The 25006-nt window shown below is 41.1% G+C and overlaps 3 protein-coding genes across 3 annotated transcripts; 1 reads left to right on the forward strand and 2 right to left on the reverse strand.

Moving 5' to 3' along the window:
* Positions 1–394: 394 nt before the first annotated feature.
* mpv17l (MPV17 mitochondrial membrane protein like) lies at positions 395–3386 on the reverse strand. Its single transcript, XM_074697078.1, has 4 exons — positions 2573–3386; positions 2165–2235; positions 1812–1841; positions 395–1609 (listed from the first exon to the last, which is right to left on the reverse strand). The coding sequence occupies exons 1-4, from the start codon at positions 2877–2879 to the stop codon at positions 1373–1375; spliced, it is 645 nt and encodes a 214-aa protein (XP_074553179.1). The 5' UTR covers positions 2880–3386; the 3' UTR covers positions 395–1372.
* A 1274-nt stretch (positions 3387–4660) lies between these two features.
* Positions 4661–14516, forward strand: crlf3 (cytokine receptor-like factor 3). Its single transcript, XM_074695808.1, has 9 exons — positions 4661–4755; positions 7503–7630; positions 10720–10927; positions 11019–11106; positions 11239–11416; positions 11749–11977; positions 12096–12234; positions 12463–12575; positions 12889–14516. Exons 2-9 carry the CDS (start codon positions 7514–7516, stop codon positions 13152–13154), a joined length of 1338 nt encoding a protein of 445 aa, XP_074551909.1. The 5' UTR covers positions 4661–4755; positions 7503–7513; the 3' UTR covers positions 13155–14516.
* A 241-nt stretch (positions 14517–14757) lies between these two features.
* On the reverse strand, positions 14758–24163 carry LOC141809794 (polycomb protein suz12-like). Its single transcript, XM_074696984.1, has 16 exons — positions 23117–24163; positions 22358–22404; positions 22177–22241; positions 20136–20204; positions 19976–20025; positions 19810–19895; positions 19484–19724; positions 19192–19294; positions 18830–18935; positions 18342–18516; positions 18168–18256; positions 17941–18084; positions 17687–17844; positions 17402–17600; positions 17209–17288; positions 14758–17125 (listed from the first exon to the last, which is right to left on the reverse strand). Exons 1-16 carry the CDS (start codon positions 23286–23288, stop codon positions 16681–16683), a joined length of 2229 nt encoding a protein of 742 aa, XP_074553085.1. The 5' UTR covers positions 23289–24163; the 3' UTR covers positions 14758–16680.
* Between the last annotated feature and the right edge of the window lie 843 nt (positions 24164–25006).

Genomic DNA, 25006 nt, shown 5'->3' on the forward strand with positions numbered 1-25006 from the left:
TTAAAGATATTGTAAGTCTATGTATGAAAAGTTATGGGTTCATTTCAGGAAGCTGATATGTGACATTATAAGGTATCTGGGCTGATGGCAACCTATGTTATGTTTCAAGTAAGAGGACAGGATTGAAATACTGTAGCTAAACTATCAGACACAACACATTTGGGATGCACTGACACATATCCTTAGATTTGGAAGGTTGATACGTCTTTAAACTAACATAAAAATGTTTAATCAATGGGAGCACTTTTACATCTGTTCATTTTTATTTCAAACCACAAGAAAAGAGCCACAGAGTGTTATGAAAATATCACAATCAAGCCACAGTTTATACTGCCTCAAGTGGACACTTGAGGAACTGCGTTTCTTTTTTTCTTTTTCTTTTTTTTTTTGCAGGTCAGGATAGCATCCTAGATAAGTTTCCCATAAAAGAACAAATCATAGACTTAGATAAAAAGAGATTACTTCAGATAATGGATTTATACTCGCTCACACACTCTTATACACACACACTGTATTGTGGATTATTCTGATGTTATGAATAATCCCAAACAAACGGATTACTGTCTCCTGCAGGAGTAACTTTTAATAAAAACTGAAGCTCCCAGATGTTTGAGGATATTGTAAAATATAAAGTTGATCTTTTTGGGCATTTCTAGGTTTGGGTTGCTCAGTGAGAAAAGACTGAGAATAAAACTGTTTATCCCTTGTCTCTTTTTGAACTCTTTATGTATTGCTACAGTATCTAAAATTCATGACCATGTTTTTGTTTTTAGTCTTTAGATAATTATAGTTTTAGCTTCTGTAATCAGTCTGATATGGTAGTGCATCCCAAAATAAATGCAGAAACTATATTTAAAACTGTACAAAGAACGTGATAAAACATATACATATCTCATTATGGTGATTTTTTTTTCTTGTCTGGGTGTTTGAAGGACAGTTCGAGAGAGAAGGCACAACTGGTAGAAATTCAGGGGCTTCACTACATGTCAAACCAGAGCTACCATTAAACCAGAGTCTGCATTTAATGTTAAAAGTCCATTTGAACTGAACTGAAACTGTCTGGGGGTATAACCATCATTTTCATCACTGCATCTGTAAACACAACACACCAGGCCCTCAAACCTCACACCAGGCAGAAACTCCACTTTCTACAAAGAGGAGATCCACCCTGCTTGTAACTTTCCAAGCTTGGTCATGCTCCCATGAAGATGAACCATAAACTCTGACTTTACATATGTTACGGTTAATCTGTCCAACCAGTGTAGTTTTCAACTTCAAGCACTCCCAGGTGAACTCAAGTTTGAGTATGCGTGTAGCTGGAGTGGACGACCAGCTGTTCCTCAGCAGATGCTTCTAGGCCTAACATTCAAGCTCAGCGTCCTCCCTCTTGTTCTCTTTTTGCTTTCTGAGCCTTTAGCTTTTTTCGAGCCAGCCGGACCAAGCGCATCTCCTCCAGGGTCTTACGAGGGTCCATGACGAAGGCCAGAGCCACACCGGCAGTGCCATCACCATCCTGGCGAGAGAAGCACAGGAAGGTGGCCCAAAGGAAGGCGCAGCAGCCCATGAAAGCTGTCCGCATGTGCAGGGGCATCAGGACAAAGTTCAGAAACTGGGAAGAGGCAGGATTTAGAGTATTGTTATACTTTGATCAGATTTTATATTGACACTAACTATTTATATAGCTAATCAACAATCCAGAATGCTGGGAAAAAAAGTCAGAAATCTAAGAAAATTTCAGAATAAAAAGAATGATCACATCTAATCCTCTACTGCAAGGATATTTTCAAAAACATAAATTTCTCGTTGTTTACCTGCATGAATGGCCAGTACATGAGTCCAGTCTGAAAAGAAATACAATGAGAAGACTTGCTTTCATAATTGTCCAGAAATTAGGTAAATGAGATTAATGTTTGTATGTCACATAGATTTTTTTTTTTTTTTTTATCTGGCAGGTTTTCAGCTACTGGACGTCCTGAAACTGACTCAGCTGAATTACCTCACTTGCCCCGAGGCTGCGTGCCCTGCAAAGCGCAAAAAGCAGCAGTGGCACAAACTAGGTTAATCTGCTTGTGAGCGCGTGGCAGCGTGTGAAGCGAAGAGAAGGTGACTTTCCTTCGCTTCACGCTGAGGCCTACTCTCCTTCCTTCCTTCCTTCATTCCTTACCTTCCAGGTGTTGAAGAACTTCTCCCTCCAGTCTTCAAAAATGTCCTCCTTACCTTCCAGGAAGCTCACTCCTGTTGGACAGAGAAGGAATTTACGCACAGTTTACGCACAGTTATTACGCAAACGCACTGAATACAATGAGTTTAATTGGGCTTCACCTTCACCCACGTGGTTTTTGAAATATAGATTACCTTGAGAAACATTATTATCTTATTCTTGACTGTGCTAACCCGTTTTAAAAAGAGAGTAGCAATATGTCTTCCTTTATAATGAGGTTATGTCTTTACATAACTCCAAATTCTGGTCTTCTGATTTTAAAAATGAGAAATTGATGTATGTTGTGGATCTTCTTTCAGAAGTGCGCAAATTTAAACAGAAACAGAAAACAGTTTTGTTGGACTTGCATACCTGTGTAGAAGACACTGGTGGCCAAAGGCGACGCAAAGCTCTGGTCCAGCAGAAGTTTTCTGAAAACCATCCCAGCAGACTTCCCAGGGAAACGCCTCTCCAGAGCCCGTAGCCAAAAATAATTAAAGTTTCCATGGAAACTGATTGCCACAATGGCTACGTTGCGAGTATGTTTCCAGTCCATGCGCTCTTTCTGTGCCATGAGCTGATGCACAAGGTCACCACCGGCGAATAAGCACCCGTACAGAGTGACATTGGCCAGCCAAGGGAAGCGTTTGGCTGCTTCTTTGAGTACAGCTCTCCTCATGCTGGCACCTGGGGAGAGGATAGGGTCTTACGGAGAGATGCTGAGCTGCCCTAAACGGCTTCAAATCTTTAATCAAGATCTGAGCATAGCGGTTAAATTAATAGGACTAGGCCCTGATGTCAGCCGGCTGGTCGACAGGAAGCAATTCATCTGCTAGAGGTAATCAGGCAGGGATTAGACGTTTCCACCGGCCGCAGGAATATCACACATTATCAGACCTCAGGTGGACAAATAGGAATGTTACCTCCGAGAAAATAAAGTTTTCAAAAACTTTTACTGATATCTCCGCGCTGTGCGTAAAACCTGCCATCGCTGGAGTCGCTTTGGTTACTTGGAGACGGCTCCTCCAGAGAGTCCCAGTCTGAGTTCCTCATGCGTAAAATACATCCAAACATCGAGGGCCTTGTGGGAAGTCTCCAGTGGAGTATTCATGAAAAAATCTAGATCATTTTCTCTGCTGTGCCTTAGTTCGACGCTGCCGGTGAATCAGGTGCCGCTACAACAAATCCTGCGGCTCAGGCATTAATCTGAGGGATTGTGCGTGCAGGCTGCCCAGGCGTGAGTCTGCGTATCACTGCGTCACGGATATCAACAATTGTGGTTTGGTGTTAAGAGATTCGGCACGAGGCGAGTTCAGTCGGTCCACTTACTGTGAGATCAGCCGTGCGCTCCGCCTCGCTGTACAAATTGGCTCTATCACTGAGGTGAACTTTTACAAAAAGCACAGTCAGAATTATTTATCTAGATTGATAATATCACCAAAGGAAGCGTATTATTTAGCCTTTTGACTTCTTTTAATAAATACCAGCTATACTATATTGATGGAAAAAGATCACCAACAACAAGGATCAAACGGGTCATGAGGTGCATCTGAGGACAGTCAACCCGCCACTGTTAATAATGTTATGTCTGATGTTGATTATTCGTCATCTTGTTATTGTACAGAAAAACAATTTAATTTCTAATTATCACTCATCCACCGATTTGGCATTTTTAGCACTTTAACAACACAATTTTAAGATAATGTAAAGCTATAAGTTTATGTTTGTTTTTTAAAAATAATAAATACTCTCCTCAATTTTTTTCTTTTACTGTTAATAGCCCACTGTTTTGTTTTACCTGGCCATCAGGATACAGGCATGCTGTATCCACCACAACCAATAGAGAGCGACGTCTCGCCATACACAGTCAATATCAGACCTTTAATTAGAATTTATTTCTTCAAATAACTCAACTAATAACTTGCTTTATTTCTTATGTAGTTCGTTGTATGATCTATGATAGCTTTAGATTTTTCGTCATTTTAATTGCGTCATCGCTTATATTGCGTAAAGGTATCTTACCTTTAAATGGGGACATCAGGATATCTAAGTTATGTGTAGAAAACATTTATTTTACTATAGAAGAAATTCCAACATTCAAAACTGTACAAATAAGCATCTTGTTCTAATTTGTGACATAGATTGTATAAATTAACAGGCTTCAGAAACAAATAAAACATCACTGTAAAATCTTCATAAATAGATATAACATACTACAGTTTTGATTTTATTATAGAATGGTTATTAGTACAGAATAATAGTAAATTTTACATAAATTAATTTAATTACAAAGTTATTTCGAAGATCTGACATATTTCATCATTTTTACTATGATCTGATGTGTCAACTGATCAGGGAGGGGAGGATGGCAAATATCTTGATCCCATTGGCTAAATTTGCTGTCAATCAAACATATCTTTCCTCTGATTGGCTGTTCCGTCTGAAGTGTCATTTTTGGGCTTGAGCAAAACTTCAGGATATCTAGCAGTAGTGTGTGGTGGCGAGGTGATTGAGAAGTTTCGTGAAGAAATGGCCACAAGGAAAGATTAAAACAGGTAAGTGGGAAGAATTTTTTATGAACACATTTAATGTCAACATTTTGGTTTCTTCCATAGATTGTAAACATGGGCGTCATGTTTGTTCTTTCGAGCATGATCCGAGTTTCATTGTCTTTTGGCCACAAGCTAGCCCTAAGTTTCTTCCAGTCTTGTTAATGAAAGAGGTCAAGAATAAACAACTAAAAAATGTTGTGTATTTTCTGGCAAAACTAAGAAGTCTACCTTTTGGTACTTATACCTATTTTGTATCAAGAATACGAACTTCTCCCAACTACTATTGCATTGTTAGTCTTGTCTACAGCCGAAACTACTTCTCTGCTTGTTTGCCTGTTGACATCATCCAGATTACCCCGTTAGACAGGCGTCAACCAGCCATACAAGTTAACATTTCTTGGATTTTAATGATGCTAATACATCAAATTTGACGCCGAATTGACATAAATGCACTATTCCATTAGAAAACCATATAATATTCTTAATAAGTTTTGTATTGTTTGAGAAAGAGAGAGACAAATTAAAAAGTTGGAGTTTTATTAATAGAGTCTGGTGGTAGTTTTCCCATATACCAGATTAATGAAGATTATAAGGTTTGGATCCATTTATCTGCCGTCTTTTACACCTAAACAGAAATATATGACGAATTATGCATCTTAAATTGATAAAAGTTGATTTCTACACATTAGTGTTTTAGGCACAGTGATGGTGGGCGGGAGTTTAGGTAGATGAAAATAACTCCAAAATAAGGAAGTTGTTGTTAGCGAGTTGAGACATGTCTGTTGTCTTCTGTTGCAGTCTCTTCTTGTCTGCTCTAATAATAATGATAATGTGCATTTGCAGTCGAGTGCCTTTCATAACTCCCATGTTAGTCAGAACATGTGCTGCATGCCTGAAGGATGTGCCCTGCAGCCTCTTTACACCCTTTCCCTGGATGATGACAGTTGTGAGGCTGACACTCAGTCAGACCAAAAGGAATGTACGACTGTGAGACCACTAAAAAACAAGGAGAAAATCTGTTTTGTTTAACTTTTACCCCTTAATTTGATGAGTTAGAAGCATCTTTACTCCCTCTTAGTGGACAAAAACAGTATAAGTAGTGGTCCATTTACCATCTATTTTGTGATTAATAGCAAAAAACAGCACATATTCCCAGCAGCTAGAAAGACTTGTGAAAGAAAGCAGGACAGTAGGACATCCCTCCATGACCTAAATACTTTGAAACTGAACTGCTGCTAAATAAATCTATGCTTGGCTGCACATTTTAACATAACAACGTTGGAGAAATAAAGACATCAGGAGGCACTTATTTTGTTTCCATCCCACACTCATTTCATCCCTAAGAGATTTTTGGTGTTATATGAAAACCCGCTTTCTTGGCTAAATGCCTGGTGTTCACTTAAAGTTTTTTTTTTTTTTTTGAGGGATTATGAAGCTCAGGATTAGAGCCATAGAGTAAAAGAGAGAGAGGGCCAGTGCCCCCTTTGAAAGGACAGACAGTGTGTTGTGTGTGGGTGTGTGTGTGTTAATGGCTGGACTGTTTGTCAGCTGAAAGAAAAGAGCAAAGAGAAGAGGAGGAGCAGTGTGTTGTTTATGACAGAATGGCTGCATACCTGCATAATTCTGCTCTAATTTTGCATAAACATGGGCATAAATACATCAGATCAGTGTAAAGAGTTTGTGTTCACAGTTTCACATTTTTGCACAAGGTTATCGGGACAATACTCAGTATTTATGAAACATTTTAAGCTGAATTACCACCTATTGTACTGGAGTATGTAGGGCATTTCAAGGAGGGAGAGTAATTTGCACTGTTGAGCTGAAATTATGAATTATTTCATCTCTGACCCCTCGTGATGATTCTGTTTTAACTGTAACTTTCAGACGCATGAGGCCATCGGTGACTTCCTCTTTTGCTGCTGTAAAGGAAACGTGGCCTGACCGCAGCGAGGCTTCAGGTCGTGCCATGAATAAGAATGATTTCATTTGTAAAGGCGTTTGATACACCTGCATGGTGAAGTTGCAAAAATTGCAACAAGTCAGAATCGTTTTATTTGAAACCATGCATAATTTTACAGTGCATTAAGTTTAAACTGTACAATAAACTAATGCAACAGTACACATACACTTTAGTGTGTTCATTTGTGCAAGGAAGGGTTCATATTGTATCAGAGGTGAGTCATATCGAGTCACATGCTGCTGCATTAAGAATTCAGTCCTTAAGTCGTTTTGATATCTGACTTGTTGGATGGTTTCTGGCTGGTAGGAAGTGGTTTCTTCTTGTTGCCACACATCCTCTGCAGGAGATAACACTCTTCATGCTCATGCACCTTACACTTTCAGAGGTGGAGGTGATGTTTCAATAAATCTGCGCACATTTCATCCATTTTAAACTGCAGCTTTGCTTACAGATGTGTATCCTATAATGCAAACTCATTGAAGGAGTGCTATTGGTGAGCCTTTTTTTCTTTTTATTGACAAAATATTCACAAGATCCCTACAGAATGTTCAGGATAAATGCAGTTAAAAAAACACAGAATTCAAAAAAATATATAACAAAACAAACAACATAGAACAAAGGCTCAAGGTTAAAAAATAATTGAATAATATCAGGGAATATTATATTTTTCACACAACATTTTTGTTTTGTTTGCCTTGGGGTTTAAACTTCTACATAGATATTCTACGAGATATTCATCAGGGTGTGAGTTTACATCTGAATCTGTTTGTTTCTGCATTGTGAATTTCAGGAGGCGGGAGGATGTCTGTGGAGGTGGACTTGCTGCTGCAGGAGGCGAAGGAAAGCATCGAGGCGGCCCAGAACTACCGCAGTGAACTCCAGCAGCGCCTGCATGGCCTCAACCAGGCCCGCAAACAGGTACCACTGTCTGTCTGCACTAGGGCTGCAGCTATCGAATATTTTAGTATTCGAGTATTCTACTGAAAATCCCATCGATTAATCGAGTAATCGGATAAAACATATTTTTGTTTAAAGAGCAGTTATTTTTCAAATGAAAATTTTTCTCTTTAAGAAATAGAATTTTCTGATACAGCATGTCAATAAGAGCACTTGCTTTGGTAGCTCTAAAATTTGTAAATATACTTTGGCACATTTTTTGTGCCTTGTACATCTCATCAAATGTTGCGGACCCAAATGGCACCCGTTTCGTAGAATGACCCATTAGTCTCCAAACTCCAGAAAAGAAGCTAGATTTGTTGCTAGTTGCTATTTTGTATAAGAGGTAGCTTGAGGGGTCTGAAAACTCTCTTAATATGGCCTCAGCTCTATTTGAAATACCACTCTTTGATCTTTTTTAAAATTAAACGATTCCTCGGGGTGGAGAAAATTACTTGAGTATTATTTTGTAATTGAGTACCTCGGATCATTCGAAGAATCGTTTCAGCTCTAGTCTGCACCTTTACAGGTTGGAAATCAGCCCGTCGTCCAGCTGACCCCCTCTTTTTCTCCTGATGTAACATCCCGGGGTTACATGAAGTGTTGTCCCCTGACCCTAAAAAATCCTAGGAGACTGTTATCCCTCTCCTCTCACTCTGTCTCGTATCTCTTCCTTCCTCTTGCTGTCTAGATTTACCCGTCCAGCTGCTCACAGTAAACAATGCTGCCATTTCCTGTCACTAATATCAACAGTCAGGAAGAGTCAGAGAAGACGTGAAGGAATAAAAAAAAGAGATCAAGCACAGGATCATGTTTTGGGGGCAGAGGTTCAGCTACACTGATCAGATTAGGTTTGATTCCAGTTTATTGTAATTTCACGGCACATTGAGAAATGGAAATTTTTAAAGATCAATTCTGGAGCACGTCTGACCAACATGCAAAATAAGAGCATGTGTAAAGTGTGCAAGGAGTAGTTATATTTATCAGTGAGAGGTTTATGTGTGTATGCTTAAGATGGCAATGTCACTGAAGCTTTTTACAGCACCTCAGTAGCTTTAAAACTATCATGTCGGTTGTTTGACCCTTAAAAAGCTCAAAAAGCATCACTATCTTGTGCTGTTTTGTCCAAGTGAACGATCAAAACTCCAGGTTTAACACCAAAAAGGGCTTTTTAACATCTCTAGTTGTGCTTTCCTCCTTCAAAATTTACAAAGAGAGTCAATAAGTGAAACATTTTTGTTAATGTTCCCTCTTTTTTCTATAATCTACGATCTGCAGCCTCTGGCATTGACTTGTTTTTAATTTTAAAGCAAGAGTCAAATGAAACATACTTCTTAGATTACTCTGAAAGTCTCTCTCACGCACACACACATGCACACACAGACACACACACACACACACACAGAATAAGTCATTTTGTGTTTGCATGTTTGTCCCCCCTCCACCCATTCCCAGCTGTTTCATCACACATTATCTCTCTGCGTTGAGTCTGTGGCGGGCTTTCTTTCCCATAACCCCCTTCTTTTCCCACAGCCGGGATGGCTCAGCACCAGATTGAAGGAATACAGGAAACACACACACACACACACACACACACACACACACACACACACACACACACACACACACACACACACACACACACACATTACACACACACATTACACATACATACATACATGCACACACACATACACGAGAGGGGAGATAGCAGATTGTGTGTTTTTGAAAACTCAGACAATGCTATCACTGCTGCATCTTGTCGTCCTCCAAACACTCGTCTGATTCTACATCAGCTCCTCCGTGTTTGACACTCGTTGAATAATGTCTGCTCATATTTTTAGTTCCATTATTATCACTTGAACACTAAATATTGATCACCGGCTGTCTGTGCTGTACTGATAATCCTCAGGAAGTGATGCGTCTGGTGGAAAATGTCCTGTTACACGTGAAGGCCGGTGTGTATTCTGGCGCAGGCTCCCGGTGTGTGTTTCCATTCTCATAGTCATGCTGTCCTCTCGTTATCAGTGCAACAGTTGTCAATCAGCCTTCCGTTTCCTGATATCTCTGTATTGCTCTATCTGTACGCTCGTTGTGAAATGCCTGAGTGCATAAAGTGAGCTCTGCAAAGAGGAACTGAAACATGAACTCTGCCACTGATGGAAAACTTTTCAAGCTTCTTGTAGTGTGTGTATGAACGGTGTGTGATGGTGGTAGTTGTAGAAGAAGTCCTAGGAGTTGGAAATGAGTTTGAAGAAGATACTGATATTAAAGATGGGTACCTTTCACATTTAAATTGACGTGGTAATGATGCCCGATACCTGGCAATCAATATCAGTACTCAATGGCACCAATTTTTGGTACTTTTTGTGTTTGTGTGGTAAAAAATATCAGTTTGTTTAAAAATAGAATTAGACTTGCACCAATCAGCGCCGTTTTCCTTAATTTTGGGGGACCGGTGATTGGCCCATCCTTACATATGAAACTGATCTGCTCTGAGACCTAACACCAAGGACACTTCATTGGTTGTTTAAGTTAAAACATAAAGATTTTTTTGCTTCACATGTATTGTTCAATGATTTTCAATAAAATAAGATTGGAACATTGAAGGTATGTGCCGTCAGTTATAAAAAATGAAAAATGAAAATCTGTATCAGCCCAAATCGGTATCGGCAGGTCAGGCTTTTTAAAGATCGGTGATCGGCCCAGAAAATTGTGATCGGTGCACCCCTAAATAAAATGTATCTTTTCAATTTAACAGATTTATTTTTCAGTATATAACCTTGCAGTGCTGTGTTCATGTCCAAGCATGGAAAATCACCTACTCTTCCACCCCTCACAGTCACATGGATGCATTTAGGTACCTAGACGTGGCACCTTTTGATTTTACATGAATCGGTACCCGGTACTTTTGACAGAACTCAGGTTTGTACCTGTAAAAGTACCTAATTCAGTGCCCATCCCTAACTGTAATGGTTTTATAACACTTAATGCGACACAGAAGGAATGGTGATATGTTACAATCCTCAGTCAGCTCTGTTTCTTGACCCCGTCCTCTCTCTGCCCCTCAGGTCCGGGGCAGTTCGGGTCAGGCCCGTGAGGCCCTCCGGAGGCACTTCACCGAACTGCAGGCAGCTGCAGGACGGCTGCTAACAGAGCGACTAAATGCTCTGCTGGCTGAGGTGGACGCCATTGAGACGCAGAGCATTAAACCACTTGATGACTGCCAGAGTCTCATCGAGCACGGAGTTGGACAGGCCGACGAGCTGCTCAGGGAAGGTCAGTCCCTGAAACACAACCATGGAAGCATCATGGGAACATGTAACAAGTAATTTATCCTTTACCTGCTTTTTTTCTCTCTGCCTGTCAGGGGAAGCAGCTCTGCGCTGTGGGCTTGGAGAGAAAGAGGATCAGCTTGGCAGTTTTACTAAGAAAGCCATGCACATCCAGCTGGACAGGTAGGACAGAGGTGCTCTGTTTGGCTGCAGCAAAATTCATCACAAACGAAAAATCTGCAGCATGGAAAACAATGCCCAGACAGTTTCCAGATTATTATAGTGATGTGTGTCTTACCTGTTGTATGCCCCCAGTCTCCCAGAGGTCCCAGCACTGGTGGACGTGCCATGTGTTTCTGCCCAGCTCGATGACTCCCTGTTGGGTCTGCTGAGGGAGCGCGTGTCCCGCCATGGCTCCGTCTCCTCACACCCACCTGCACAGATCGAAGAGCTGCAGGAGAGACCGGGCAGCGTCCTGGTCCGCTGGTGCAAGGTCAGCAGAGAGCACAGAATGCAGATCATTCAAATTTTGATAATGTAATAATGTGATAACTGTTAGAGGTAAAAGTGGACAAAGTCAAGGTCGCAAAGTGAAAAAGTTGTGACGTCACTGAAAAAATATCCACTTCAGTTGAAAAGTGTAAACTGTTAAGGAGACTATCTTGTTTCTTTGGTTCTTTCTCCTCTTTTTGTGCATTTCTTCCCCTACGTTATCCCCTTTGCTCTTTTTTTATGTATTTCCTATTTTCTTATTATCTGTTTCACTGTGTTTTTTATTGCATATAACCTCTATGTTTTTTTAATTTTATGCTTATTCTTTTCCAGGTGGACGAGGACTTTGCAGCGGCAGATTATCGGCTGCAGTACCGGAGGTCTGGCAGCGGGGGGAGCCAGTATGAGGATGCCTACATTGGTCGGGACTGTGAGTTCCTGGTTCTTCACCTGGACCCTCACACAGACTACCTATTTAGGGTCTGCGCCCGCGGTGAGGGCCGCACAGAGTGGAGCCCCTGGAGTGTCCCACAGACCGGGTACACCACGCTCACACCGCACGGTAGGAGGAGACTCCACCCACCTGGAGGGGAAATATGGATGCAGTCGAGTTATTTCTTTATTTTTTTTTCCTTCTGTCATATTCAAGAGTGTGTGTACTTTGTTTTCATGAACTGCAGAGTGGTGTCCGGGTACTGAGGGCTACATCCTGAGCAGCAGGAGAAACATCGCTCTGAGGAACGACTCCGCCCAGTCTCGCTGCCCAACCCTGTACTCAAACGCACCCACCTACTTCTGCGGACAGACCCTCACCTTTAAGTACGCATAAACATGCACAAAGATTTTTGTCTTCTTTCTCCCTGGAAGACTGTCAATTATTTCATTTTTTCTATATGTTAGATGTATATGTGCTTCTTTAGCTCGTGCAGAATATTTAGAGCAGGTCTGAATCTGATTTTAGAGGCTGCACAGTGATCCAGAAACATGCAGTTATCTCGACAGTAATTTGTCTTTTATTTAATCCATGTTTTGCGTGCGTTCATGTAGGATCACCGCAGCAGGTCCCATGGATCGGAGGGACAGTCTGGGCGTGTGTGTGGACAGCAGGAGGGAGGCAGAGTCACTCCAGAGAGACCAGGCAGTCTGTATTTCCACCAGCGGTACGCCGACAAACACACTGTTATAACATTTTATCATGGGTTAAAGCAGCTGTATTTTATCATTTGTCATTGTTGTTGAAACATTGTGAAAATGCAGTTTCATCTGAGAAGTTGCAGCAGAGATACTTTATACAGGATGAGTTAGTCAGAAGTGTAAGGAAATATTTAGAGTGAGTAAGTATTTAGTCCTTTCAAAATAAAAGCATGCTGGTCATCAAAACTGCAAATAAAGTAACAGGAGGATAAAGTAGCAAAAGAATCAAATAAAAGTATAGAAATGAAGTATTTATTTGTTTGCTTTCATGATGTCTAGGTGCTGTTTTCGTCAATGGCAAAGAGATGACCAACCAGCTGCCGGCTGTCACCGTGGGCTCCTCTGTGACCTTCGACATGGAGGTGGTGAACCTGTTTCCGATCAGCAACAACAACCTGAGTGAGGGAGGCAACTTCAAACTGCGGGTGACCATTGGCTCTGGGAACAGGGAGGTGGTGTTTGATTGGCTGGTGGACCAGGCAGTGGACTGCCTGTACTTCGGCTGCTCCTTTGTCCACTGCGGCTGGAAAGTGCTGGTGTTTTAAAACCAAGACGAATCGTTTGAAGAGCGATGGTTCAGGATGTGCCCACACAGGCTCAGTTTGTTGTTTCTCCGTACATGTCTTAAAAAAAAAAGGAAGAATCGATCACTTCTCCTGAGAAGCTGCAGATGGTTCACAGGCAGAAAGACTGTAACAGCTCTAACATCATCTTTGTTCAACATGTGTTGGACAACTTCACAGTGGAGAGAGATCTTATTTTGAAGAGCACAATGCTTTATTTCAACGCCGCCAAACTTCATTTCAGAAAAAAATGCTGAACAAGTTGCTGATCTACTTTTAGTGTGTTTTCTGCATCATATCAGAGCAGGATGTTTATCTGCTGGAGTAGTTTCTAAACTTTTGGTACCTGGTACTTGTTGTTGTGACCTCAAGATATGCAGAAGGAGTGCAGATTTTTAAAGACCAAGACAAACCAGTTCCTGGACTGCAGCACAATCCTTTGTTGAAGATAGCTCTGGGGCTTTTGAAGGGGCTCAGGTCAAGAGTTTAGTGTCTGAAATCACAGTAAGTTTCCTGATTAATTAAAAGAAAGATGCTTTTTGAGCCAGAATAAATAAAATGCTCTTTTCAGCATCACCAAACATACACAGCAGAACGGAGAGTTGCTTGTCTGTTGTATGTTTTTTAATCTGTAAGTTTATTTTGTGACTAAACGGCTCACTCCGATCCAGCTGAACATGTTTAAATTAAAAGCTTTTCGACCTTATCTTGAAGTCTCTGTGGGGTGAACATCTGATGATTGGTCCTGAAGTTTCCTGATGAAAAAAGCCCTAATGGGTAAAAGTGTCGTGACAGCTTTTGTGCTTCTTGTTTGATTCTTGAGCCTGCTGTTGAGGTCAGCCTTTGTTTACAGTTTGTGTTTTATTCCTGTCAGTTTTAAGTGGATTTAGTTGGCTGTGAATCTATGCAATGTCTTAATAAAATAAAACTCAGCTCGACAGGACGTCCAGGGTTTAGATACGTTTGTGTCTTTTGTTTTTGAGCAGGTTCAAACTACTAAACCTGAAATTATTTAATGTTTTTCTCATCTAAACAGAAACTATTCACTGTGAAAGCCACAACTTGTGTTTTGTTCTTATACATGTTTAAAGGGACAGTTCAGCAAAAACCATCCAGCCTGTGATTTTCTGTCAGTGTGATGCTTTGGGACTTGGAATTAGAGTAATCTTACTGTTACTTAAGGTGATGTTTAGATATTTTCATCGACAATCCTCACAGTATTTAAAAAATCCTTCATTCATAGATTAAGGAAGTGTCTGAATGAGCTAAATATTGAGTGATATTTATAAATCTGGGAGCTGTTCAAACTCATGTTTCCATTTTTACATCTATTATGTCATTCCTGTGACTTCTCCTGTGGTTTTGTTTTTTTTTTTCAAAAAAGGATTTTTTTACATGAAGTAAAAAAATAAAGCCATGCTTTGATGGAACTACAGCTTCAGACTGACTTAGGAACATTAATTTGTGTAAATTTTAAAGCTCGGTGCTTTGGAGTAAGAAACAAAGGAGAAAAGACAGAACAAAGATGAGAAAGAGAAAAAAAAGACAACACGAATAGTTTTGTACAAAATCCTTTTTTAATAGAAAATCATTTCAACTCAACTCAAAAAGTTCCCAAACTCCAAATCTGATTTCTCATAAATCGTTGCAGAAAAGTCTCGTTTTCTTGACATGGCTCCTCCCATTTTGTGCAAAATGCTGCTGGTCTCGTGTGAAAGAAGAAAAACAATCAGGGAAAAAAGCTGGAGTTGGCTCTGTCTGAAACAAGCGTCAAACTGACATAAAGCTTTAAAAGAGCAGACACGTCCACTCTGCAAACTATCTGTTTGACAAGGAGCAAACGAAACCCCGAAGAGCTGTAAAACTACAAACCAGCATGAGGACTTTGTGCTTTTCGTCTCACCGACACTTCCAGGCAGTGAAAGCTTTGCAGAAAGTTATTTACAAAGAAGTGAGAGGTGTCTATCAAAGAAAATCTGAAAGACTAAACTGATCCACTTTGGTGTGAAAATCAAAACCAACAACTTGATCCAAAAGTTGAGTTATATCTGAGGATTTCATGTCAACATTAGCTGCAGAAAAACTAAGAAACTGAGGAAAACCAACCTCAGGTGAAGGTTGTGCTGTTTCAGGCTCTGCCTCCTCTAGCTCCTCTAAACATGTGGTACAAATATTTCTTTGTGTTCATGATTTTTTTCTCACTCCAAATCAGCAATCAGAGTGACTTCTCTCTTGAAAACAAACAAGGAATGACTACATTGTTATGTGAAATTAATATCTGCGTCATTGACCCATCTCTAAATTTAGCTTAAAACTGTGAACTTCAAAGAAAGCAGAGCCAAAAACAAGTGACCAAAAAAGGTTTGAAAAAAAAAAGGTCAGAATGCATCATAGCATCACTGTGGGCAGCAGAGAGAGGAGACATTTCTAGCACCAGTAGTAAATCCCTGCAGTGGAGGTGTGTGTGTGCGCATGAGACCGTTTTTCACTCAAGTTCGGAGAAAAATGCATCGTATGCAATAAATATCAAGTTATCCATGTGCTCCAGAGATCAGACAGACGTCAGACGGAGTGTGAAGCATCAGATGGTGTTCAGCTAAAGACAAGAAGATGGAGACGAGAGGAGACACTGAAACCAGAACTAGAGGTTCAGCTAAAGGCTCCGCATATGTTTTGAATTTGAGTCATGGCAAACATGAGCTACTTAGAGAACACAGAAATGAAGGAAGCTTTGGTGGAGCAGAGTTTGGCTGATTGCTGCCTTACATCCAAGACGACAAAGAAACGACCCTCAGATCACACACTGAGCTGAATATTCCCACGAACACACACACAAGCTAGTTTATTTTGGATTGTAAGACAAGTGTTAGAAAACTGCAGTGTTCAGGAGTGTTTCTAGAAAATAAAAAAGGATGTATTTAAGATGTTAAGTTGGAACAAACTGCAGATGAGAATCAGGAAAAATGGGGTAAAAAGTCGTAAAAGAGAAATTTTATCTGTTGTATTTTAAACCAGTCTCATTCTTTTAGTATTTAGGGTCTACATGACCAAGAGGTACCTTTAAGATCCAATATCCTCCTTTTACTCCCATGAGCAGCTAATTTACCGCACAGAACAGGAGTTGCTGCTCCATCTCTGATCCCATCATTTTTTTTTACCTATGGAGTTGTTTCACAGAAGAATCCTCAACAAAAGTTTATTCTGATCTCTTGTTTTAGAACCTAAATTCTGCCAAAATAGAGCTTAGATTTAAAAAATATGAGAGTAAAGTCTGTGAAATGTTTCCTTTCACTGATATTTGATTTGACTGATTTTGTTTTTAGTCTCAGTGGTCGGACATGAAGGAGGAGGATCAGCCACCTGACATGTTTCTAACCATAGCGTCATGATAACAAGATAAACTTTGATTCTTTTGGATGTAAATGTGTAAAAAACAAACTTTGTCTTTAAGGTCCCTGCATGTGTTCCTGTATATGAATATTCTCGATCACAAGTCTATTTTTGTTGATTATTCTGAACCAGAACCAGAACCTGAGAGTTTCTGCTCAGTAATCGACCTGCCAGTCACGGCCCCTCCTTCCTCCTCCCCTCGTCGGTTCCCGTTCTCCACACAGTTAGTCTCATCGCTGCACGGTTTATACTCTGACTGATCCAGATCTGGATCTGGATCAGGCTCGGGTTGGGACTCCACAGCCGTCTCCCAGTCTTCCTCCTCCTCCTCCTCCTCCTCCTCGTCTTCATCCCCTCTGTCCCTGTCTGTGTCTCTCTGGGTGCAGAGGAGGCGGAGCTTGGCCATGGCGCGGTCGATGGTGAGCGTGCTGATCAGGTTGAAGTCGTGCATGCTGACCAGGTGCAGGAGGAAGTTGCGGCAGAGGTTGAGTTTCACAATGTAGTCGCCGTGTTTGTCGGCGAACGCCAGGCAGGCCTCGTTCATCTGGTTGTCTGCGATGTATCTAGAAGAGGGATGGAAGTGTCAGTGGAATAAAACCTTTTATCCAATCAGCATCTTTAAAACTTAACCCTGCTTCATACGCACCCGTGCTTCATGACATGGAGGTTCCACAGCTTCATGATCTCCTTCTCTCCTTCGTTGACGTCGGTGAACTCCTCAATTTGCTGCAGAGAGACCAGGAGTCAGACAGTTAAGCTCCACTGGAGCCAGAGCAGAGCAACATCCAAGAGGTGTCACCTCAAAAATGACATTTTAAAACACTTGGCTTCAATCAGACCTTTGCCGTCTTCTCTTTGAGCCAATCAGGGTCCCTCTCATCCTCGCTGTCTATGTCCATCTCCTGTGGCCGTCGTGGTACACAGCTGTCACTGCGGAAGTAGAGGCGGTTGTGTCCGCTGATGTAGGTCCTCTGCTGCTCCTGATCCCCGTCCTCTGACTCCAGAAACTCAGACAGACTCGGCTTAGTCCTCTTGGGTCTGAAGGAAAGATGTTAAAACATTCATTGGTGACCCCGATTCTCACATGGCCCTCAGAGGAAGTAGAAAGTAAACATCTGTGGTACCTGCAGGTGAGAACGTGTGTGACAGACGTCCTTTTCACGGGTCCGTTCCTGCTGAAGGCGAAGCCTGGCTGGTTGTGGATGTCCTGAGGGTTTCCTGCATACGAACCGTCGTAACACTCGTTGATGGAGACCTCGATCTTAGCTCCTTTGGGGTGAGGCTGACACGGATTGGGAGGTTAGCTAACTTGAGACCAAAGTCTTTTGAAGCACTCTGTTCATACATGTATGACAGTAACCATTTGAGTATCTCTCACCACGTAGTTAAAGATGAAGCGTGGGTGAGACAGCTTGAGGTGTTTGATCAGACTGTAGAGCTTCCTGCAGTTCAGCGTGCACCACGGACAGTGGAGGTCGTCTCTGGCCTCGGTCTGCTGCCTCGTGTTGTGGTTGTACTGGAACTGGATCAGAAAACAGAGCGTGAACAGGAGAGACATCGAACAGGAACTTAAGCCAGAATCTGTGTCCGTAGGAGGGGACTGACCTGGTAGAAGATGCGTAGTTTCTGTCTGGGCTCCGCTGAGATCTGTTCTCGTCTTGTTTGCACGTCAGGGTTTATTGATTCTTTAACAGCTGGAGGAGAAACGGACGGTCAAAAAACATTTTCACCCCAGAGTCAACAACTTTTCACTATCAGCCCTGCTGCTGTCTGCTTAACCTGGAGTGTGTGTGGCTCTCTGGGTGCTGGGTCTGCTGTCCTGGTTGGTTTCAGAGTTGCGGGTGGCCAGAGGTTTGGCCACGGGGGCTGTGGAGTGGTCAGAAGAGTCAGTGGTCCAGCGCAGAGTGAACTGAAGGGTTGGACCCTGAGAGAAACTCTCAAACGGAGGCAGACGCTGCAAAACAAAGCAGGAAAAATAAAAAAAAACTTGAGTAAAAGATGAACTTCTGTTGAGTGTATTAAAACTTTCTGACTTTATTTATATTTTTATTTCACTGTTTAAGGAAAAAATAGTGCTTTACTTTAACTCATATGTTACACAAAACAAAGATGAAGTCTCAGTGGTGTCACTTCCTGGTTTCTAAAACAGCAAGGAAATCTCAAAGTTTTGTCAATTGGATGAAAAATGACTGTAGCTGAATGCAAAGCTGAGGTGTGAGCATCTCACTTCTTAATAAAATTTTCCTGCGTTTGACTCATTGACACACCTTTCCATCCAGGATGGTCTCCCAGGTCGCCCTCTTCTTATTGACCGGACATTCCTCCATCTCTTGCATAGACACCTCGTACTCCCCGTCCAGCAGCTGCAGACGTCTGCACACAAAAACAACACATTTTCAACACTTTTTCCTTTATGTGGGACTTTTTGTCCTAATGTGTCTGCATCTGTACTAAAAAATATCATTCTCCCTGCCCAGAGGCGAACAGAAAAACAGACCTCCATAAAACTTTGTAGAAATAAATAAATTTTGAAACAATTTCAACAGGAATCAGTCTGAAAATAAGAATAAGAAAAGAAATGTAAGAAGTTAACTGATTGTGTTTGTGTGTGAGTTTTGGAAAGTGTCACCTGTTTTTATCAAAAACTGTCATCTGGGCTACAAACGTGGTTTCCCCCTCGTCCCTGAGAGAAGAGCTCCTCCTCTTCCTGTTTATTACTTCCTCTGCAAAATCTGAAACGTGACATTCAGTTTCATTATTACTGAAGAGCTTTAAGGAAAAATCAGAGCGCCATTTTCAAAGCCCTGACCTTTGTGCAAGTTTTTAATGTCTGAAAAGTACTCTATGAATAAAGTTGATTTGATTTGAACTCCATAAAGAACAATCATTTAGAAACGTGTACAGACAGAAAGAAGTCTCACCTCTGCTGTGGTGATTCTCTCCGTTGCTCAGGCCGTTGATCTGCGTCCGTGAGCACCCCAGCCTCGAAACTCTAAAGAGCAGCGAGTAGGACTTGACCATGTGAGAGTTACTGGGTTCAAACTCGCTGCTCGGGACCAGCAGGGGGGGAAAGGAGCCCGGCTTGGCCTGGCCTCTTGTGTCTGGGTTCAGAGGAACCTGCTTCTTCCCTGCAGGGACCTGCTTCACTGGGCAGCTCACATCCTGGACCAAATATTTCACATGTAGCAGTTTAAAAATCAAAATGAGCCAAGGTTTGTGTTCTGTTTTTATTAGTCTCCACACTCACCTTCCTCTTCTTGTGACACACTTTGACCAGCAGCACCTCCAGAGACACCGAGTTCTGCTCGTTCTCACTGTCCTGAGACGGCTTCCCTGAACAAACCGGACAGAAAACTTCCTGAATCACAGCCTTCGTCAAAAAAAGGTGCACACAGCAAGAAGGACGGACTTACCAGCTTTATGAAAGAAGCCAGTAAAAGTGAGCTGCAGATTTGAGGCTACGCTGCAGAAACAAAAACAGAAAAGATCTTAAAGTCATTGAGTTTAATCTTCAGACAGAAGTCAGAAACAACAGCAGCACAGACAAACACTGATCTTTTAACGTCTGCTCACCTGTGAGTCTCCTGTTCTCCTCTCATCTTCTCTACTTTGAACAACAGATTGTCCACCTTGGAGCTTTTCCTGAACATGAGCACAAACAGCAGGGGGTCACTGAAACAGACTGTTATTCTGGCACACTCTACATCAGAAAGAGATGGAGCAGAGAAAGAACGGGCATGAGCTCACTGAGTTAAATTCGCTCTCATAGATGTTTGTTGAATAGAAAGATTCTGATTTTGCATCCTTCCACATTTAATTTAGGTTTAATTGACTGTTCTGCTTCAAATACTGTAAGAGGATGTGACGTTTGATTCAAATTCAAACAGCATGTTCTCTACAATCAAAAGGCAAAAACACACCTGGATCATATCGAGGCTTTTTGGAGCGCAAATAACAAAGTCACATAAATCTGCCCTACATCAACCTGAGCGGAGGTCTAATGAGCAAGAAGTAAATGAAAACACCTGGAAGCTGTGCAGAGTTAAAAACACACATCAGCGGCCCTGAGCTCTGAATCAAACTGGCTCCACTTTAACTGCAGAGAAATGCATCCAAGATTCAGTGTCTGATCCACTGAGCTACAACTTTACGGCTATTAGTTTATTACTCTTCAGGAGGAAATGGCTTCAACAGCACACACTGTGCAGGCTTACAGTAAAACACATTAAATATTAAGTACACTAAAGTAAAGGCCATGCAGGGATAAATCTAATCCATAACATCTACTGTCTCTGTGTTTCTTTAGTTTTTTGTTTAACCGTTCATGCTTTATGATCACTTATGGAAGCGTGTTCATCTTGACTCACAGGCAGTGCTCCATGAGACTAAAGCACGCGGCACAACTGCAGCAGAAAGTGGAACCATGCTGCAGCCGCAAAAACGTGTCACCTGATGCACCGCCTCCACTTCACACTCAGGAATAATAAATGTAGGAAATAACGACTGCTAGCGTCAACAGACGTATCATTCTGTATCACAATGTAGTAAAACCCAGCCTGATGAGCCAAAGAACAAAAATAAATAAGACTTTAAAAAGAGTCAAAACTCTATACACTTGCTTAAAATTTAGCATCAATAATGGTCTAGTGTTGATCAAATGTTAGGAGGATAAAAGAATCACAATGTCATAATTTCCCCTAACAATTCACATGGGTCATTCATGACGTGTTTCTGCTACAATTTAGTCATATCGCTTTGCCGAAAAAAATAGTGGATCCTACTTTGTCAACACAAACAATGCCTGGTCAACTTTACAGAAAAAAACTAAGATTTAGATTGAGCGTAAAGCTTTCCGTGTTTAGACTTTAACACTTTTGATCAGAGGCAGACTTTGTCAATCTGACACTTAAGTTTTGATAACAAAACAACAGCTTTTGAAACCAACTTTCCAAAAAAGTTCACATATTTTCACAAAAGTTCACAGCTTGGGGCACCAGGCCTTGTTTTAAACTTGCATGCCTTATTTAGAGAGACCTAAGCCTTCAAAGTGGGCATCCCAGGATCAGTTCAAACCTGTAGCCCTTTGCCTTGTGTCTGTCTCCCAGTTTCCTGCTCTTTTCCTTCCTCTATTCACATTAAAGCCCATAAATAAACAGCAAAGCTACAGCTCAAATGTGCACGAGAACTTATGCAGATTAAAAAAAACCTAGTTATAGCTCTTCATTCTGCACCTTCTTAGAGTTCATCCATTCAGTCAAGCTTTCACTGTGAACCTTCAGCTTAACTTCCATATCTTTACACCAAACAAAGCTCCCTGCAGGCTCAACCACAAGAAGCCCTGTGTGCATTCTGTGCAAGCTTTGTATGCAAAGCAGCCTAACTGAAATCCTCCCTCATATCTGCACCTTAACTGATCCAGTTAGCCTCCACAAGCAGACAACATGTCGGTTAACTTTCACTCCAGATAACACTTGACCTGCTTTCTATGAGAACAAACCACGATATATGAGATTCTAAAGCACCTACAGATCTGGAAGCTACAGCACAGACAGGAAATGAATGCAAATATATCTGCTAGTTTTATAAGTTCTCCTCCAAGAAAGATTTTTCCTACCTCTTGGTGTTGTTCCTTAAGTTTCTGTGAGACATATAGGTGAGGGTCCTGTGCAAGAATATGGGCTGAAACACAAAGAAAGTGTCATGAGTCTGCCTCAGCACGCCAGAAAGGTGCATCAGTGTCTCCTTCAATTACAGGTGTTCAAGTAATTGATGAGAATATTGACAGAAACACTCACAGCGATCAAGTTTCTGGTGCGGAGGAATCTGTAGATTTGGGTTGGCTCTGAGAACACATGTCAAGTATTAATCATTCAGAGGAGAAACAAACACTTTGGCTTAAAAAAGCTCTGGAGACTCATTGCTCAAACAATTCTTCATTTATCTACTCAAGACAGGGTTAAAACTGTACTTATATAAGTCACTTATTTATTAAATATACCAGCATTTAGAAGCCAAGCACCTCCTTTGGATTTAGGGTGAATGTCTGACTTTTTTCTCAGACAATATATGAAGATCTGCGGATTTTTTTCCATCTAATTTGACCATTTTTAAACTATATCACTGATTAAGAGCCCACTTATAGACTAACACATCAATTCTTCATTGCTGTAAGGTTTAGAACCGTTTAAATTATGTACCAAGACAACATTAACACATGCACTAAACAACCAAGAACTTTTGCATTATATGGAGTATGTTTTTCTTGGTTTGAGCATGCAAAAAATCGAGAAACCAAATACTAAATGACAGAAATGTTAAGTTTGGCAGCAATCTAACACATGCAAAGAAAGGTTGCCCAAATCAGAGTACAGCAGTGATAAAGTCATGAACAGTCAGAGAAAATTTGTCAATGGAGCAGCTCAGATTCACAGCAGCAAAACGTTTTTCCTCCAGCTTTGAGCATATTCATATGGCACCTTAAAAACTTCCAATAACCTTAAATTAAACTATGCTTCTAATGTTTTGTGTTTTAATCACTGTTAGAAGCTACTCACTCTCAAAGGCCTGAAGGAACAACTCGTGGTCGGCTTGAATGAGCTGCATGTTGGGCTTCTTTGCTGCAGCCATGGCTGAAGAGGACGACTGGTACAACCCGTTGGCTTTACCTCCAGAGCCAAAACCCGCCGGGTTACTTCCCCCCGATGAGCTCTGCTTCTGTGGAGCCATTACAAAAATATGGCCCAACAAACTGTCCCCGCACCAGATTTAAACTGGTATTAAAAAGGGATACAGAGGTCCTCTTCCTTTGTCAAAACAAAAGAGCAGAGGTAGGAGAAAACCACCCGACCAAATCGTTAAACGCTTTTATCTCTTCATTTTATACGCAGCATACGAAAGTTTCACTCCTCTTAACGTGATTGAATCAAATTAACATTACATAGGTTTTCGCTCTGGGTCGGATTTCTGTTATAGAGGTCGGCGAACAGGCTTGAAATGCGCGAAATAAGATACCAGCCTCTAGTGTTGTCAGAAAAAGTGCTACCCACCGAGATAAGACGTCAACTGTCACAGCGCATGCGCATAACTGAAGCCAGTGTATATTTGTTAAGTAAAATTCACATTAGTCTTGATATTTGTTATTTAAGAGTAACAAAGTTGTCGTGTCTTCCATGCAAACTTTGCCCAGTGGTATTTATACCATATACATAAACAAATAGCGCGAAATGACAGCCCCTATTATCGATTCGTGGGTGGGCGGCATTTTTTGAATGGGCAACAAAGCTGGACAGAACACCACAAGCTTGCAACCCGGCTAACTTCCTTAGCCAGCAAGCATCAATCCCGGGCTAAATAGTTAGCATCGTCAGCCTCTTTGACTTCATTAATTAAGACATCGAAAGTTGAAACCAAACGACAGCTGCTTTAACACAGAAAGGTCGCACATTTAAAGATTCTTATGCCTCATTTTCACCAGAATGTGATTAAAAACACTCATAGCGCCCGTTAGTAAGTTGGTTCAACGGCAATGTAAAGAGCACACAAAAACAAACAATATCTGGCCAATACTTTCTAAATAAAATGGGACTCAGAATCGATCATTGTGAAATCTTGCTAGTCTGTCTTCTTGCTGATACATGGGTCAATTTGCAGTTATTCACACATCCTAACAGGGACACACACTAGGTTGTACGCTTGTTTGGTGAAAATGTGATCAGTTTAAATGAGTTTCTGTTTTATTCTGAAAGCGATGTCCAACTGACTTCCATTCACTCGGCCTCAACAACAACCGCCTGCCTAAACTCTCAGTTAACTTGTGTTGAAAGATACCGCCTTCTCACAGCTCCAACCAATCAGAGTGCTTTCATATAAAGCCTCGTGATCTCATTGGTGGCATTTCTTTGGGCGATCTTCATGCTGCTAGAGGAGAAGGTAGAGGCGAATAACAAAACTATACAACATTAATAAGCCTCTCAATCTCGAACATTGTTTGTTACTATAGAAACAAAGAGAACATTGCTCTTAACAAATGTAATTAACTTCATAATTCTACATGGCATTTTTTCATACACAACCAGAAATTTTCAAAGTCAATTCCAAAGTTTTCAATTTTCCATTTATAATTCAAATCCTTTCTTTTGATAAATCAAAAGAAATTCATCAAATTCATAAACTCTTACTTAACGTAACAGGAAATGTGAAATTATACAAGTCTGTAAGTAAGAGCAGGATATATTGATATACCATCAGACAGAAAATATAATTTCTTTCCTGTCTTGAAACAATGCTTACTCCATTATTAGGCCGTTATAGCACGGAAATAATGTAAGCAAAAGAAAGAGCAGCTTGGACACAAATTAGTCAAACATATTCCCTTTATTATCAGCCATGGTAGTGATTTTTCAGACTTACATGTATTAGCGTAGAGTAGACAGTTCACACACAAT

This window comes from Halichoeres trimaculatus, unplaced genomic scaffold, assembly GCF_033239565.1.
Source record: "Halichoeres trimaculatus isolate MK-OKI-2021-1 unplaced genomic scaffold, fHalTri1.1 fHalTri1_scaffold_20, whole genome shotgun sequence".
NCBI classification, from domain to species: Eukaryota; Metazoa; Chordata; class Actinopteri; order Labriformes; family Labridae; genus Halichoeres; species Halichoeres trimaculatus.